This window comes from Lipotes vexillifer, unplaced genomic scaffold (genome assembly GCF_000442215.2).
Source record: "Lipotes vexillifer unplaced genomic scaffold, Lipotes_vexillifer_v1.1 scaffold648, whole genome shotgun sequence".
Classification (NCBI taxonomy): domain Eukaryota; kingdom Metazoa; phylum Chordata; class Mammalia; order Artiodactyla; family Lipotidae; genus Lipotes; species Lipotes vexillifer.
The window spans coordinates 2,257,480-2,276,610 of record NW_006797096.1 but is presented as its reverse complement, the minus strand read 5'-3'; the positions used below and the strand labels follow the sequence as shown (position 1 = coordinate 2,276,610).

Sequence of the window (19,131 nt, the reverse complement as noted above, 5' to 3'; positions counted from 1 at the left end):
CAGCAGGAAGATTAAATGCTCCAGTGAAGAGATCAGCACAGTCTGGTCTAAAGCTAGTGGTGGAAATGCACAGGAGGCACTGGATTTGGGCGACTTTTCTGAGGTATAATTTGGTGAGTTGGGAGGTCAACTGGAGTGGGTGAAGAAAGGAAGGACGAGTCAAAGATGACTTCAGATGGTGATGCCCCTTGTTTCTGCACGACTCACGGGCTCCACAGAGCAGGCGTCACATGAGCTGCACGTGGGAGGTGTTACGTGAATCGCATCTCGAAAGATCACCACGCCTTCACTTCCCGACATGCAGAAGAGCCTTCCAAGCAAAGAAAATCAGATAGGGAAAATGAGAAACTAAAAATCTGGCTGTGAGCAGGCTCGTGGTAGTTTCGGCAAGAATAGTTTCATGGGAATGAAGGAGGCTGAAGCCATCTTGGAATGCGTTGGAGTGTGACTAAGAGTCGCGTCAGTGGAGAGAGAGCGTGTGTGGACAATTCTTTCAAGAAGTCTGGCAGTAGGACTTCCCTGGTGGCGCAGTGGTTAAGAATCTGCCTGCCAACGCAGGGGACACGGTTTTGAGCCCTGGTCCGGGAAGATCCCACGTGCCGCGGAGCAGCTAAGCCCGCACGCCACAACTACTGAGCCTGTGTGCCACAACTACTGAACCTGCGCTCTAGAGCCTGCGAGCCACAACTACTGAGCCCACACGCCTAGAGCCCGTGCTCCGGCCACTGCAAGGAGAAGCCCACACACTGCAACGAAGAGTAGCCCCCACTCACCACAACCAGAGAAAGCCCGCACAGCAATGAGGACCCAACTCAGCCATAAATAAATAAATAAATAAATAAATAAATAAAATAAAGACAAATAAATAAAATTAAAAAAAAAAAAGAAGTCTGGCAGTAAAGGGAAAGAAGGTAGAGCAGTAACAGAAAGATGAAGAAGGGTTAATGGAAGAGTGTGTGTGTGTGTGTGTGTGTGTGTGCGTGCGCGCACACGCGAAATGTGTTTTCAAACAAGGTACTCAAAATGCCAATAACCAAGGGAAAGGCCAGAGTTACAAAGTCTTAACTGAGTTCTGTACTAATCTGATCAAAAAAGAGATTATAAATTTTCAAGACATTCCAGAGACACATAGGAGAACCAAAAAGGCAAAGAAATGTGTGTGTCCTCACCTGCAGCACCAGCACACCAACAATCTGCCCAGGAAATAAAGCAGGAGGGAGGAGCGGGTAAAGGAAGATTCAACCAGAGCTGATCAGCTAGGCAAAGGGGTCAGAGGGAATCCTCGAACAAGGTTCTACAGTCGGTTTATGTGCAAATGAGCTCCCGCTGAAGCTCAAAACAGAAACTCCTATCTTGACTGCATCCTACCAGGAGGAAGAAAAAGGGCTAAAGCATGTTTCCAGAAGCAATTTTGGAAATCCATTATACTTTGTACAAAGTGTATTAGATGTTGAGTAAATGACACCCTCCATACACACACACACACACACACACACACACACACACACACACGAACACCCACAATATAAATGGAGTCTGCACATTAGTTTAAGAACACCACCCTGGCAAGTATTAGCAGAAATTCTGAAACTCTCTTGCTCTGCATCTTTGTTAAAAAGATAAGTTTGGGTGTGGTTTCCTTTACAACTAACGTTCTATGTTGATTGCTACATTGAGAACGGATATCCTGACAGTTGTTTGGGTCACTCAGGATGTGTGAAGGCAGCTATGTTTGCTCTAAGTTTGTGTGAAAGCTATCAAAGAGGAAACCTAGAACACCCTGCAAAGGTCATTTCTGTTCATCCAGAGTGACCACATGAATTCACAATTCTTCCTTTTTGGCTGAGAGGTATTCAGGCCCTCCTCCACTGGCTGGTAAAGAATTTATTTCCGTGATAAAGTCTTCTGCAATTGCAATTGCAGATAATGCAGTCCCATTAAGCCCTGGTATGGAAACACATCTGGGTTGCTTAGAGTTTGTCCTTTCCACACTCAAGAAGGCTGGCCTGATCACAAAGCCCAACAGAGATCAACCTGGATTATCAGGTGTGTAACTCAGCCACAATTCTGGTGTGAATAGTTAGATCTCCTTCAGGATATAGTGAGATCATTTGGAATCCAAGAAGGAAGTGCAGTTTTCATGAATTTGTCCAGGACATTCCACAGTTTTATGCCACAGCTAAACACAGTAACTTCTTATTTACTGTTGCACGGAGTGAGAAAAGCATAAAATCATTTGGCTACTTGGGCATGGGCCTTTGATGATTTAAAAGCTAATTTAGCAGGAGGGAGAAATGTTTGGAATGATCCTGAACAATGAAAATGTTTCTGAAGCCACAGATGCCTTTAAGCAGAGGTCTAGGACCTGTGGAAAGGCCCAGAGGAAGAAATACATTCCCCAGCTTTTCTTAGTGGGAAATCATGGCTCGGTGTTGAGCATATCAAATGCCCCCCTCATCCTCCAGCACATTGTGTCTGTGCATGACAATAGGTGTAACAATAGAAAGTGGTCTCTTTTTATTTATAAACCCAGAGACTGGAAAAATTATGAGAAGATGCCCAAAGCTGGGAGATAATTTTATCCGAATATGCTGGAGGGTTTTTCAAACTACAAGAATCTCTTCTGATGTTGAGAAATTCTACATTTAAAGCAAAATGCTGTCATTTGAGTACATAAACACTTTGCACCAACATAAACTCGAGATTGCATCATCCCATTCATTCATGCTTTCATTCGGAGCACCATTATGTAATTCTGCAATGTTTTGGGGCTATAATGATAAGACTCAGTCCCCATTCCCAAGGATCCCACAACCAATCCTTAGGATAAAGGAGCCTGGAGAGAGAACCAATGGAAAGACGCAAGAGGCTAAAATCTCTGAGGGCTCTGAAAAGGAGAAAAAAAGGACTCAAAGATTGCAACCAAAACAGAGAATTAACCTGCAGGTTAATTAACCTACAGGTCTGACACCAGGAAACGTGTTTAATGAATTCTTAAACATGGTCCTCATAAGACCTACCACATGTAAAACAGCTTCCTACTCCTCAGTGATTTTTCTTTCAAAAAGAATTTATTTGTCAATAAAATCAGTTAGTCTGGGGAGAATGTGATATGGGAGGGCTACACATGTAATCTCTTTGCACTGGTGATGTGCTCACGTGTAAGTTGGACGGGGGGATCCATGGCTGTTCACTTAGTTCTACACTGATAACTTCCATACATGTTACATGTCTTTTTTGGTGTTATCAAACATTATATAACTTAATAAAGATAGCAGTCAAATAACAAAATTAATGTTATAGGGTAAAATTTGAAAATTGGCCCCTTCCCAAATTAACTAACTTGCTTGTCACAAGCTGTTATGAGAATCAAAAGAAAAAATATGAAGTCTTGAGGCCTGGAAGAGAGATGTGCAGCTACTTTCCTGCCCTTAACTGTGACCAATCTAGCAAGAATATCAGCCGACAGCATTATGTTAATATTAAAAACATTACTATGAATTCCAAGCACTTGTATAGCCCTTTAGAAAGCACATCCTCAAACATTTGTCTCATTTGATTTTCACAAAACTCTACACGGGAGACACTGCAACGTCCACTGAAAAGGACACGGCTCCCTCCGAAACCTCAACTAATGGATGTGAGGAACAACTAATTCCCATTCTGCCATTAGCTACCACCTCGTCATTTCTTTGTGGTGCCCTGCACATTTCTGTATCATAAAACACAGTGGATGTCAATAGCACTCGTTTACTGCATGGTTACTATGTGCAAAATACAGGCCCCAGCTAATTGTTTATGTACATTATTTCATCTAATCCTCTTAACAGTCCTGGAAGGAAGCAGTATAATTGTCTGTAATATGACACATTAGAAAATGGAGGCTCAGAAACATTCAATCCCTTGCCCAACATCCAGGAGTTAGTCTAGGACTAGACTCCAGGCCCATCAAAAGTCAATGTTGCTAACCCTTGTCTGATACTGTCTCCTGCAAAAAAAAATGAGCCCTCCTGAAATCCCTTTCTAGCATCTTCCCAAACACTGATTAAGGCAATGTTCACAAACACCCCATCCTATAGGGCCCACTCACCATCTGGACTTTTGGAATCGACTCCCTCAGAAGGAAGATCATGCTCTTTAAGTTCTCTGAGCTGATGTCTTCTGACAGTTCATAGAGCAGGTTTCTAAGACATACACCCAAGAGACAAATTAAAGTTCCGCACTTGCAGAGGATGGGCATGAAATTGAGTGCTTTTATCGTACGTTATCTCTCATTTGAATGACCACAACCCTGTGAGTAGACAATTATTAATCCCATTTTATAGATTTAAAAACAAAAACTTTGGGCTTCAAAGTGACCTATTAAACGACAGCAACACAGTAAGCAGTAGGAGCAGGCCTTCTGATTCCAAGTCCAGCGCTGTTTCAAATTCCTCTAAGAAGGCATAAAACACAAGGCCGGCATGCCTGCCCTCCTCCAGACTCCATTCTAGAAATCAGGCTTACTTTATAGGCCCTCATCAGGGAGGACCCAATGCCAGTGAGTATAAAGTTCACTGTTGAAAAAGAGTTCACTGTTGAAAAAGAAAGGAAACTATCCCAACTTCTGGAGAGCCATACAGTCGACAATTAGAATAACTGGATATGGGGACTTCCCTGGCGGTCCAGTGGTTGGGCACGGGTTAGATCCCTGGTTGGGGAACTAAGATCCCACATGCCATGCGGCACAATCAAAAAAAAAAAAGAGAAAAGAAAAACTGAATACTTCATTCACAGGTTAATAGCTCTGCATGCCTGAGACCATTCCTCAGCTGTCTAACCAGCAGAGTGGAAATAATGACCTCCAGAATACCCTCACTGACCCAAGGGCAGCTCAGGTTGTAGGAACCAGTTCAAGTGTTAAGGCCTGAAGGATTCTAACCGTCCAGGCCGTAAAATAGTATTATGAAGGCTCCACTTCGTTAGGCTGTTTGATGTAGATACTATGTTAGTGGACCGTTTAAAACAGCGTTGCTTAAGGTCTGATGCCTTTATTCTACCTCTTTGGGCAAAATACCTATATTTTACCTGTCTGGGTTTCACCCCAAAACTGGACAAACTGGACATGGCATAAATGATGTCCCTCCCTACCCCAAAGGCACATCTCCTTTTTTATTTTGCTCACTTGGGTCCAAGTATTCATTTCTCTCTTCTCAAACGGCTAGGTATAGGCTGACACACCAGTGACTCACTGGAGGCAGGAGGCTGAGAGCGTGGAGGCTGACAAAGAGGAAGGCGCTGGCCCGCTGCACACGGAGCTGGGCCTCCTTCCTCAGTGAGAAGCAAAACAAAGGGAAGCCACCCCCAGGCACAGGGCTGGGTTTTGAAACTTTGCTGACCTCCCAGCCTCCCTTCTCATTAGCACCTGAAGTTAAGAAATCTCCTGCTTTAGAATCACCATACCAGCCAAGGAGGTAGATAAGGGGGGTAAAGAAAAACAACCTTAAAAATTAATTCATCATGAATCGCAGCCTCTTTTCAAAGCCCAATGGCCCTGCCGTGTCGATCACCTGAACAGAGAGACCTTCCGGCGGACAGGCAGCCAGTTCTCCACCTGCTCCTTGGTGTAGCGGAGGTGCCGAAGGAGGGCCTTCTGCTTGATGGTATAGAGGAGCTCCGCTAGGAAGAAGGGGTCTTCCTCACTCAGCCATTCCTCTGCCAACAGGTAATCAAAGATATCCAAGGCTGAGCCGCACTTCTCCAGGTTCTTGGGGGCGATGGAGTCTCGGCAGAGGAACTTCAGGCGCTCCACATCTTGATCCCCCAGGTACGAATCAATAGTCAGAAGCGTCCCTCGAAAGTTCACTTGACAGTTATCATCTAAAGTGGAATTCAAACTTTGGCCTTGCGATGTCATGGCCAGCCTGAAAGAGATACGGAGTTGGGGGCCGCAGCTTAGAGAGTGAGGACAACAGGGCACCCCATCTTCCCAGGCCCTCCCCCAGTTCCGGCCTCCTCTGTTCCAGGCCTTAGACTTTTCTAGAAATGCTGAAAAATGAAATTCACTGCGAGGTCACTTCAAAAACCTATAGCTCAGAAAATGTGACCCCAACACCGGCAGGTTAACCTTTTAGGAGGTCTGGAGAGAGCTTTTATTGAAACTCAATTGACCCCGAGTTCCCCCAAATCAAAATGTCCCCACTGGGAGCTAGTCAAGAGGGAGGACGACACAGCACAATTTCTCCTGCCTGGAGCTCTTAAGTCATTCCCACCAAATGGCAGAAGTAACACTTTTACATTTTAGAAATAAAGTAATGGGGCGGGGTGTGGGGGGGGTTCATTTCTGAAGTATCTACCAACCCAAGGACAACAAGGTAACATTGCTAACCATATGAGGGCAGGCCTTTCTTTATCTCACAGAAAGAAAAGTTATAATCCCAGACCACAGAAAGAGTGGTTTCAGACAACATTTGCTCAAATCAATGTAGGAACTGACAAATTACCGAAGTCAGTATTTCCACACTAAATTTCATTCTAATCAGAGGAGCAATGAATCGATAACATTTTTTCAATGTAATTATTCATTCTTTAAGGACTTGAGGTATATATTCACTATGCAACACTTAGCTATTTAGAAACAAGAAACTACTTTCTAAGGGAAGGCGAACATATCAATGACAAAAAAATAACAAAGAGTGGTTATATATAAGTGGTATAATTACAGATACTATAAATTTTATTCTGGGCTCCTGGCTGAGTTTCTCAAATTTTATGCAATGAACGTATATTACTTTTATAGTTTGAAAAAGAAAAAAAATGTCATCTTTAACGTGAGCATCTATTGGGTCTTACCTTCTAGTAGCTCTGTGATACCAGAAACAGTATGACTGGATTCCTGGAGATATCTTATTCTAACATCGTACATTTGTCTTGCAGTTTCCTGAAAATTCTGATCTCTAGCTCTGGCAAGTCTGCCAGACTTTGTCTCTATTTATAGGCTAGCATATTTCTACCAGGAAAGGGCTATGTGGGAGTTTTCCTAGGGCTAACCTTTCTTTTACCCTGTTAGGGCTAGTAAATCCGGGCAGAAACAGTGCCATTGCTGACAATGTGAGATTGTGCAAGTATCCAGGAAGTAAAGCAAGGGGAAAAAAAAGGCTGGCGCCTGAGACCCCAGCAGAGAAAAGGTGTTAATTACATACCTTCAGATCAAATTCCACTGATCCTCTGGAGGTAAAAAGTTCTCAGAAAAATTTCCTGAAAACAGAGCTTTAAAGAAATTAGAATCCTCTTCGTGCTCCAAGTCCAAGTTCCAAGAAATCTCCCGTTTGCGCGGTAAGAGAACTCAAATTTGCCTTGGCCTAGCAAGTGAAAACTCGGTCAGCCGATTTGGGAAACTTATGCTAATTGATGATGTCATCATTGACTCACTCGCCTTGCCTCCTCCCCTTTCCTGGGGTTAGGACAATGCTGACAAACAGCGTCTGCTAAAGGCAGATGCCTAACCTTCCCACTGTAGAGCTCAGGACCTTCCCATGTAAAGCCGAGGGCTAACAGAGGAATTTCTGGAAGGCACTAAGTACTCTAGTGTTTCCCTGGGGTCACTCCCCTCGTAAGTTAAAAAGGGAAGTGTTGATTTTTCCTAACCATCTCCTTCCCCAAACACACTAACTTTTCAAATAAAACTCAAAATGTTCATGAAATAGTAGTCGGCCATCTTAACCCTTTCTCAAGTAAGTACAGGTGCAAATAAACAACAAAAAAATTTAAGGCAAAAAAAAAAAAAAAAGGAGGGGGCTGGACTCTAAGCCCATTTGGAAGTATTTGCAAGGAACTGAGTTAACAGCAGGCAAAACTGGTGAAGTCTCTGCCCTTCCAGCACATTCAGTCCAGCAGGAAAAAGACTTCAAAGACATTATTTCACATAATAAAAACAATACCTAACACTTGTATCCCAACTACCATGTGCCAGGTACTATTTACTCATTTAATCATCCCAACAACTCTCTAAAAAAATACTATTACTATGACCCCTCTTTTAAGATGTGAAAATTAAAGCACAAAAGGTTAAGTAATTTGCCCAAGATCACACAGGGAGCTGGTGGGAGGGCCAAGATTTAAACCAATAAGTTTAGCTTTAAGCCACTACACTATAATTCAGCTAATTCAAATGCACAGAGCTGAAAGAAGTACAGAATCTTAGAAAGATATTTTATCTCTGAAAAAAAAAGATTTATGGGGGAGTTCCCTGGTGACTCACGCTCCCAGTGCAGGGGGCCCAGGTTAGATCCCTGGTCAGGGAACTAGATCCCACATGCATGCTGCAACTAAGAGTTGCTAAGGAGCCTGCCTGCTGCAACTAAGACCTGGCGTGGCCAAATACATACATACGTACATAAATTTGGTCATGGAAAAAGTTATTTCTAAAAAAAAGATTTATGATGCCTTATTAACAAATGTATTACAGTGCCATTTCCATATCCTAGGCATGAAATTCTGTGTTTAAGAAAGACAAGCCCAGGGCTTCCCTGGTGGCGCAGTGGTTGAGAGTCCACCTGCCGATGCAGGGGAGACGGGTTCGTACCCCGATCCGGGAAAATCCCACATGCCGCGGAGTGGCTGGGCCCGTGAGCCATGCCGCTGAGCCTGCATGTCCGGAGCCTGTGCTCCGCAACTGGAGGGGCCACAACAGTGAGAGGCCCACGTACCGCAAAAAAAAAAAGACAAGCCCGAGTGGTGATGGTTGCACAACAATGTGACTGTGTTAACGCCACTGAATTGTACATCTGAAAATGGTTAAAATAGTAAATTTTATGTTATGTATATTTTACCACAAATTTTTTTTAAAAAAGATAACGATAAGACAGACAAGCTCTAAGTGTTGGTCTTCTATTCATTTCTTCAATTATACATATTTCACTCCCTGGACCATCTGGGAAGCCAATTTGATGAAACTATCGCTTCTCACCTTGTTCATAAAATATATTAACTTTTTCAACTTTTGTTCAATAATATTAAATATTTAGCAAGCTCTTCCTATGTGTAAAGCATGAACTCTCTAAGGTCAGTGTCATTATCCATATTCAATAGATGAGGAAATCAAAGTTCAGAGAGGAAAAGTATTTTGCCATCATCCCAACCCTAGGAAGAGTTGGGAGTTCAGGACTGACACCTAGGTCTCTCTAATTCCAAATCCTATGCTCCTGATCCCAAGGCTACTACTGCCACTAACTCCATATGAGGTAATGTAATTTCTGTAACTATTGGGCAGGATGATGCTGCAGTGGGGCTCACCTAAGCGCCACAGGAGCCCCACAGAGCAAGGCAGGAATCCAGATGGTGATGCCTTGGAGCTATTTGAGCTAAGCCTGAAAGGCAGAAGTAGAATAGAGACACCTGAAGTAAAACTTAAACTTTTATCCTAGGACTCCCAGTACTCAAGGGAAACACTTGAATCAAGTTAAAGGGGGGAGATCGTGTGCTATGTTATTTGCATTCGGCATTTCATACTTCCCATTCAGAACACAATTACTGAGGGCATGCTGATGGTGAGTTGATAGTAGTGGAAAGAATAAACATTTCTTACAGCCTCTTTCCTGATTGGTTGCAGTCAACTTGGTCCATATGAAGAGCCAATCAAAACCTACCACGGCCCTGGTGACAAAGGGGAAATACCAGATGTTTCCTATTTAGTTCGGCCTTGGGAGGGGGCGGTGGTGTCAGTAATTGGCTTTCCTTTACATCCAGGATCTGGTCCAAGTTCCCCCCCACACACACCAAGTAAAAACTCGTGAACTAAAGAATGGACACAGTGATGGGGAAGATAGATGTAGGAGCTGGAAAAAAACTTTGTGCCCTGAAACTTTCATTCCAACTCCTGTTCCTATGGTAGCAGGTTCTTTTGATTATAGCTATCCCATCCCCAACTTCTAGGACTCCCTCCCTTCCTCACTCCATACTTTTATTCACACACTTCAGACCTTCTCAGAACTGGTCTTACTCCAGGTATATGGGAGCATGATGAAGCTAAGTTCTAAAGGAGAATGCTTTTTGCGGTAAGGATCCCAGCAGAGGTCTCCAAATGGTGCACTGGCAGGAGACTATAGCTAGATGAGTAAAATGTGACCCATTTTGTTTTCATTATACTACAGAATGATCTATTTTAAGACATTTTTTGGCCTTGCTGCACAGCATGTGGGATTTAGTTCCCCGACCAGGGATCGAACCCATGCCCCCTGAAGTGGAAGCATGGAGTCTCAACCACTGGACCACCAGCAAAGTCCCCAGACTGATCTGTTTTAACATGTCTCTTTCGTTAATAAAAAAAGCAGTTAAAAAAAAAAAAAGAGGTGAGAAACTTCCAATATTTAATGTAGAAAGGCTGGAAAACAGGGAAACACACAGTCATTTATAACCTATACTGTTAAATTTTTATCAAGTCAATATGTTGTACACCTTAAACTTATACAATGTTGTATATATGTCAATTATATCTCAATTTTTAAAATTTTAGTGTATATCCTTTCACTTTTCTCTGTGTAATTATTTTTCAAAAATTGAAATAAGCTGTACAGTTTGCTTTTTTCACTTAACAACACATATACCTTTTTTTCATATCATTAAATAGTCTTTGACAACATGATGCTTAGTGGTTAGATGATATTCTCTTCCCTGGATATACCATATTTATTTAACTAATTTATAGTTATTGGACATTTAATTCATTTCCAATTTTTTACTATTGTGAACAGTGCTGCATTGAAGATTCTTACAAATAGATCTCTGAACGTATTTATAATGATTTCCTTAGGATGAAACCCAATGTAGAATTAGCAAGCTAATCTTTAAATTCACCCTTCCCCACTCTGTGAACCCCAAAGGCCTTCCATCCCACTTTCTTATCCGTTGGGTTTGAAGCAAGAAGCCAGGGAATTCGGGGGTGACAAAACCTCAAAGTTCCACAAAATGGTGATATTTCCTAAAAGAGTCCAACAGACTAGCATTAGATTGGTTAGGGAACTAGGCGGATGTGGCTAAAGGGGTAAAATAGTTTTAATGCTGCAAAAAAGAAAAAAGAAAGTATCAAAAGAGGCCGAAAGGTCTTCCATTTAGAGGAGAGTTTGTCGTTTAAGAGAAGAAAAATAGAGAGAAAGCTGCTTTGACCTTTGATTCAATAATTTTTCGAAAAGGCGGCACAAGACAGCCATGTTTAGAAAACTTTACAAGGCTTCCCTGGTGGCGCAGTGGTTGAGAGTCCGCCTGCCGTTTGAGGGGACCCGGGTTCGTGACCCGGTCTCCGAAGATCCCACATGCCACGGAGCGGCTGGGCCCGTGAGCCGTGGCCGCTGAACCTGCGCGTGCGGAGCCTGTGCTCCGCAACGGGAGAGGCCACGACAGTGAGAGGCCCGCGTACCGCAAAAAAAAAAAATTTACAAGGAGGCAAGTGACATAAAATGTCGCTGATATCAATGTGTGCAAAAAGAGTCCAGTTAAGATGGCAGTATTCCCCAAATTGGTCTTCATATTCAGTGAAATCACTGTCAAAATCCTCACTGCGCTTTTTTTAAAAAAAAATGTTATTTATTTATTTTTCTGGCTGTGCCCCACGGCATGTGGGATCTTAGTTCCCTGACCACCGATTGAACCTTCGCCCCTGACCACCGATTTGAACCTTCGCCCACTGCAGTGGAAGCACAGAGTCCTAATCACTGGACCACCAGGGAAGTCCCCTCACTGCCCTTTTTACAGAAATTGACAAGCTGATCCTAAAAGTCATGGACATGTAAGGGACTTGGGAGAGGCAAAATAATCTTGAGAAAGAACAACAAAGTTGGAACACTCACACTCCCCAATTTTAAAACTTAATACAAAGTACAATAATCAAGACAATATAGTACTGCCATAAGGATAGACAGTTCAGTGGAATAGAATTGAGAGTCCAGAAATAAACCCTCACATTCACGGTCAGTTGATTTTCAACAAGGATGACAAACAATTCAATGGGGGAAAAATAGTCTTTTCAACAAATGGTGCAGGATATCCATTAGCAAAAGAATGAGGTTGAACCCATAATTCATACCATATACAAAAAATTACTCAAAATTGATCAAAGACTGAAATGTAAGAGTTAAAATCATAAAATCTTATAAGAAAATATAGGTGTAACTCTTCATAACCTTGGATTAGGCAATGGTTTCCTACATATGATGCCAAAAGCATAAGCAACAAAGAAGAAAACAGATCAATTGGACTTTATCAAAATATAAAGTTCTGTGCTGGAAAGGATACTATACAAAAAATGAAAAGACAACCCATAGAATAGGTGACAAATTTTGCAGATCTTTATCTGATAAGAGACTAGTATCCAGGATATATAAACATACTTACAATTCAACAATAGAAAGACAATTTTTAAAGATTTCTTTTTTTGATGTGGGCTGTTCTTAAAGTCTTTATTGAATTTGTTACAATATTGCTTCTGTTTTATGTTTTGGGTTTTTTTTTTTTTTGGCTATGAGGCATGTGGGATCTTATCTTACCGACCAGGGATTAAACCCGCACCCGCTGCATTGGAAGTCAAAGTCTTAACCACCGAACTTCCAGGGAAGTCCCAAAAGACAATTTTTAAATGGGAAAGTACTGAATAGATGTTTCTTCAAAAACAATGTAAAAATGGCCAATACACGCATGAAAAGATGCTCAATATCATTAGTCAGTAGGAAAATACAAATCATAACCACAATGAGATACTATTTCATGCCCACTAGGATGTTTATAATAAAAAAGACAAAAAATAACAAGTGTTGGAGAGGATGTAGAGAAATTGGAACCCTCATACCCTGCTGGTGGGAATGTAAAGTGGTATAGCCACTGTGAAAAACAGTTTGGCAGTCCTCAAAAAGGTAAACATAGAGTTACCAGCAATTCAATTCTGACTTTATGACCCAACAATTCCACTTTTACGTCTATACCCAAGAGAATTGAAAACATATATCCACACAGAAACTTATACATGAATACTCATAGCAGCTTCGTTCATAATAGACAAAAAGCGGAAGCCATCTAAATGTCCATCAATTGATGGATACACAAAATGTGGTATAACCATACAATGAAATATTATTCAGGCATAAAACAAAATGAAGTACTTACATATTCTACAACATAGATGAACCTTGAAAACATTATGCTAAATGAAAGAAGTCAGAAGGCTGTGTATTGAATGATCTGTTTATATGAAATATCCAGAGTAGGAAAATGTGTAGAAACAGAAAGTGGTAATCCAGGGGCTAGGAGGCAGGGAGGAATAAGGAATGATGGCTAATGGGTACGGGATTTCTTTTTTTATTATTATTTATTTATTTAGGCTGCACTGGGTCTTAGTTGCGGCACATGGGATCTCCGTTGTGGCACGCAGGATCTTTTAGTTGTGGTATGTGGGCTCATAGTTGCGGCATGCCGGCTTCTAAGTTGCGGCATGTGATCTCTTAGTCACGGCACGCATGCAGGATCTTGTTCCCCAACCAGGGTTCGAACCCGGGCTCCCTGCATTGGGAGCGTGGAATCTTACCCATGGACCACCAGGGAAGTCCTAGAATTTCTTTTGTAGGTAGCTGAAAATGTTCTGAAATTAGGTCATGGTGATGACTGCACAACTGTGAATACATTAAAAACCAAAGAATTGTACACTTTAAAAGGATGAAGTTTCATGAAATGTGAATTATAGCTCAATAAGAAAAAAAAAAAAGGAAGATCTAGGATATGTCACAAACAACTTTCTGATGGTTAGTTTCATGTGTCAACTTGATTAGGCTAAAGGATGCCCAGAGATCAAGTGAACCTTATTTTGGGGTGCGTCTGTAAGGATGTTTTTTAGAAGAGATTAGCATTTGAATCAGTAGACTAAGTAAAGAAGATCTGCCCTCACCAAAGTGGGTGGGCATCACTTCGAAGCCACTGAGGTCTGAATAGAACAAAAAAGGAGAAAGGGTGAATTTTCTCTCTCTCTCTTCTTGAGCTGGGACTTTCTCTTCTGCTCTTAGACTTTGCAGTTCCTGGTTCTGTGCGCCTTTGGACTCCAGGACTTCCACCAGCAACACCCCACTCCCCCATCCTGTCCCTCATCCCAACCTCCAGCCACAATCTTATTGTGTATGCATTGGAAAATCTTGAAGGCTTCTAAGGAGGAAAATGATAAAGATATGTTGAGAAAGATTCTTTGGGTTGCTGTGTATGACATGATCATAGGATTGAGAGGCTGGGGGCAATATCAGTGAGAAAGCTGTCGTCACAGTTCAGTGGAGGGGTAATGAGCGCAGAGGAAGTGTAATTAATGATGGGGATAGATGGAAAAGACATTGTAGATGCAGAACCAATCTGATTTAGATTTAGCCAGATGTAGAAACACAGGAGAGGGGAGACCAGGATGAAACTGATGTTGGGGTGATGTTGTTACCTAAAACTGGAGACACAGGTAAAAGAGCAGATTGGGAATGGAGGTTTTTTTTATGTTCGCCGTATACTGAGTTTGAGGTACCAGAGGGAAAATCAAGTGGAAAAGTCTACCAGGAGGTTGCAGGGTGAGATTTGAACTTGAAGAGTCTGGGCTTGAATATCCCTCTTGTTATTGGCATAGAAGCAGTAACTGAAGCTACAAGGTTGTCAAAAGAACAATATATAAAGAGAAAACAATAGAGTGATCCTTGGGGATATCCACATTTAAGGATGAGGAGGAGAAAGATACCAGGAAGACTTGGCCAGGAAGTCCTTGATAGAACTTCATAGTGGAACACCCTGGAGAAGTAAGAAAACTATGACGCCAGGGTCCAAGGACCACTGGTTTGGTAACTGTGGTTCATGTGACCCGTGGATCTTGTAGATTTGGTAAAATGATTAAGGTGAAATCCAGATGGCAGGGAAGCATGGAGTAAATGGGAAAGGTGAAATGGAGAGGGTGTAGACTAGCCTAAAATTTACATAAGATAGTGGCTTGAAAGAGAGGGACTTTATTTGAAGGGGGAAGCAGAGCTTGTTTTCAGACTGAAGGCTCAAAGAGAGAGGAAGAGATTAAAGATACAAGAAACTTGAAATAATGCTCAGTCTTGGAAGAGGACTGACCTATGCCAACAGAGGGACTAAGAATCTGAGGTGAGGGACTAAGAATCGGACATCTGTGGCAGGAAGTCCTTACCAAATAAAGAAGAAAAGATGTTTCTTATATCACCATTCAAATAGTGAAAAACTGGGAATGACTTATCATACAGAGACATATAGGTATAGGCATGACCACATAAATGAAAAGAGAGAAAACAGTGTTAAAATATTATGCCATTTATGTTTAAAATGAATATATTGTGTTTATATATATTAAAAGAGAATGAACATTTTTAACAATAAGTAATTTTTATTTTATATTTTAAAGTTACAATAATATGTGCTCTGTATAAAATGAAACAAAGAATACAGATGTGTTTATTCAAAATCACTGACTTTCTGGGCTTCCCTGGTGGCGCAGTGGTTGAGAGTCTGCCTTCCGATGCAGGGGACACGGGTTTGTGCCCCGGTCTGCGAAGATCCCACATGCCGCGGAGCGGCTGGGCCCGTGAGCCATGGCCACTGAGCCTGCGTGTCCGGAGCCTGTGCTCCGCAACGGGAGAGGCCACAATGGTAAGAGGCCCGCGTACCACAAAAAAATAAATAAATAAATCAGCACACACATGTGTTTATAACAGCTTTATTCATAATGCCAAAACTTGGAAACCACCAAGATGTCCTTCAGTAGGTGAATGAACAATCTCTGGTATATCTATATAATTATCATTCAGCAATAAAAAGAAATGAGTTATCAAGCTATGAAAAGACATGGAGGAATTTTTTTTAATTAATTAATTTTATTTATTTATTTTTGGCTGTATTGGGTCTTCGTTGCTACGCACAGACCTCCTCTAGTTGCGGTGAGCGGGGGCTACGCTTCGTTGCGGTGGCTTCTCTTGCTGCAGAGCACAGGCTCTAGGCGCGTGGGCTTCAGTAGTTGTGGCTCACGGGCTTAGTTGCTCCATGGCATGTGAGATCTTCCCGGGCTAGGGCTCGAACCCGTGTCCCCTGCATTGGCAGGCGGATTCTTAACCACTGGGCCACCAGGGAAACCCAACATGGAGGAATTTTAAACACATATCACTAAGTGAAAGAAGTCAGTCTGAAAAGGCTATATACTGTATGGCATTCCGGAAAAGGCAAAACTATAGAGAAAATTAAAAGATCTGCAGTTGCCAGGGGCTTAGGGAGAGAGAAGGATGAATATGAGGAGCACAAAGCATTTTTAGGGCAGTGAAACTATTCTGTATGATACAATAATGGTGCATACATGACATTATGCAGTTGTCAAAACCAGGAACTATACAACACGCAATGAGCCCTAATGTAAACCCTAGTAGACTTTCGTTTAATACTAATGTATCAATATTGTTCATCAACTGTAAAAATGTACTGCAATAATGCAAGGTGTTAATAGGAGAATTGTGGGGCACGGGGGACTATATGGAAACTCTGTACTTTCTGCACAAATTTTCTGCAAACCTAAAGTTACTCTTAAAAATAATGTTTATTAAAAATAAAAAAGGTTGGGGAGAAATGTCTGTGGAACAATTAATAAATGATCTTAATCTTCTCTTTTTTCCCTTTTTTTAAAAACTGAGGTGAAATCCACATAAAATGTACTATTTTAAAGTGTACAATTCAGTGGCTTTTAGTACATTTACAATGTTGTGCAAACATTACGTCTATCTAGTTCCAAAACATTTCAACAACCTCAAAGGAGTCCTTGTCCCCCTTAAGCAGTCTCTCCCCAATCCCCTCTCACCCCAGTCCCTGGCAACCACCCATCTGCTATTTGTCTCTATGGATTTACCTATTCTGGATATTTCATATAAATACCGTCATACAATATGTGACCTTTTGTGTCTGACTTCTTTCACTTAGCATAGCGTTTTCGAGGTTCATCTGCATTGTAGCCTATATCAGTACTTAATTCCTTCTTATAGATAAATAACTTTCCATTGTACGGATATACCATATTTGGTTTATTCATTCATCTGATGGACATTTGAGTTGTTTCCACTTTTTGTCTGCTGTGCCTACGGCTATGAGCCTGTATATAGGAGTACTTGTTCACCTGTAATCTACCTTTTAGGTGACCCTTGTGGGGAGTTGGATTAATCTGTGATACTTAGTGTATACCAGCAGATATTGCAGAGGGATTTATTGAAAAGAATTTGTATTTCTTGAATGTTTGCTTATTAAGTGTGTGATAGAGTCAAAGTGGAAAAGCCTGGACCCATGGGTCTTGCAGCTTTGCTATGGCACAAGAAGGAGAGGCAGAGGAAGTGTTTCTTGGAACAGAGAGGGCAGGTTCTTGAAAAATCAGTCATTACGTTTAATGGCCTTGACTAAGTCCTACATTTCCATCTCTGGGGCTACTGTAGGCAAGGAAGGGTCTGGCTGGGAAACAAGAAATTGTGGATTTACAAGCAGTGAGTCCTTTGGAGTCATTATCTGTGGCAATCCTAAACATATGTGCAGAGTTACTGTTTCTTCTTTTTTTGTTGTTGTTGTTGTTTTTAAATATTTATTTATTTTTTGCTGTGCTGGGTCTTCATTGCTGTGCGTGGGCTTTCTCTAGTTGCAGTGCATGGGCTGCTCATTGCGGTGGCTTCTCCTGTTGTGAAGCACGGACTCTAGGTGCCCGGGCTTCAGTAGTTGTGGCACGCGGGCTCAGTAGTTGTGGCTCGCAAGCTCTAGAGCGCAGGCTCAGTAGTTGTGGTGCACAGGCTCAGTTGCTCTGCGGTATGTGGGATCTTCCCAGACTGGGGCTCAAACCTGTGTCCCCTACCTTGGCAGGTGGATTCTTAACCACTGCGCTACCAGGGAAGTGCTACTGTTTTTTCTTTATATTCAGTTTTGTGTATGTATCTTTCAAACTCTTATTCACTGTAAACCAGGTCCAAAAGCTGGTCTATACTGATGATTCAGTCAGAACTTTTCCTTGTGGATTAAATCTCTTATGAGGACAGTGTCCAAATCCTACTAATGTCTTAATAAAGCATCTCCATCTCTCCAACAGAAACCACAAAAATATAAAAGGAAATAAATGAGAGCATCATACATACTAAAAACTTAGGTCAGCTCAGGTGTTAACATTACATTTTTTAACAATACATACATACATTTTTAAACAATAATTAAAAAATTAAAATGATCGCCTAGGCAAATATTTATTTTAAACTTATAACATGCATAAACATAAAAAAACACTTTAATCAAATAACAATGTACCAGTCAGACTAGGTTAGGTTAAAAGAAATATAAACCCCACATTTTTTTCTCTCACATAAATGTCCAGATGTAGGTAATCTAGGGTTGGTATGGTGACTCTGCTTCTTAATGTCTTCACCCAATAAGGCTCCTTCCTGTTCACCACTTGGTCATCCCTACAGTGTGGCTCTTATCCTCACAATTCAAGATGGCAGCTAGAGCTCCAGCCATCACATATGCAGTCTAGTCACTAAGACAGAAAAAGGGACAAAGGGGTGAAGGGCAAAAAACAGTTGCCTTTTAAGAAAAATTCTCAGCAACTGCCAAACAATACCACTGCTTACGTATTATTTTCCAGGACTAGACACATGACCACATCTTGCTACAAGTTGAGGCTTGGACAGCTAGACTGTATTCTGTGAGGCTGTGTGCCCAGTTTCAAATTAAGACTTCTATTACTAGAGAAAAAGAGAATGGATATGTGGGACAGTGAGCAGGGTCTGCCACACAGACAAATTGACAAGGCTGACCTCAAATTGTGACCTCTTGGTGGCATAAGTAACATGCTTAATCCTGAAAACTTGCTCCTAGAATATGGGAGAAGAGATTCCCATTTCAAACACTGCAGACAGAAAAAGCTGTCAAGTGACCCCTACCATGGCCTATTCATGGAAGAGGATGGAAGGCGCTGGGGACTGGAATGGAACTGGGGTTGACGAGACAGTCCTCCTAACCAGTGGCCCAGAAAAGCAGCCCTGAAACCACGGGTCCTGCTACTGAAAAGAAGGGCTAGAGATGAGACAGAGAAGTGAAGGCAGAACTATAGGAAAGAGTAGTCTCTTC

At 41.7% G+C, this 19,131-nt stretch overlaps 1 protein-coding gene across 1 annotated transcript in view; it reads right to left on the bottom strand.

Annotated features, from left to right (window-relative positions):
• Positions 1-5,896, bottom strand: part of CASP10 (caspase 10) — a 24,109-nt gene extending 18,213 nt beyond the window's left edge. Inside the window, exons 1-2 of the mRNA XM_007469213.1 lie at positions 5,550-5,896; positions 4,091-4,184 (exon numbers count right to left, since the gene is read on the bottom strand). Coding sequence (XP_007469275.1) covers positions 4,091-4,184; positions 5,550-5,896 — 441 coding nt within the window. The remainder of the gene's footprint in view (positions 1-4,090; positions 4,185-5,549) is intronic.
• Positions 5,897-19,131: the final 13,235 nt, after the last annotated feature.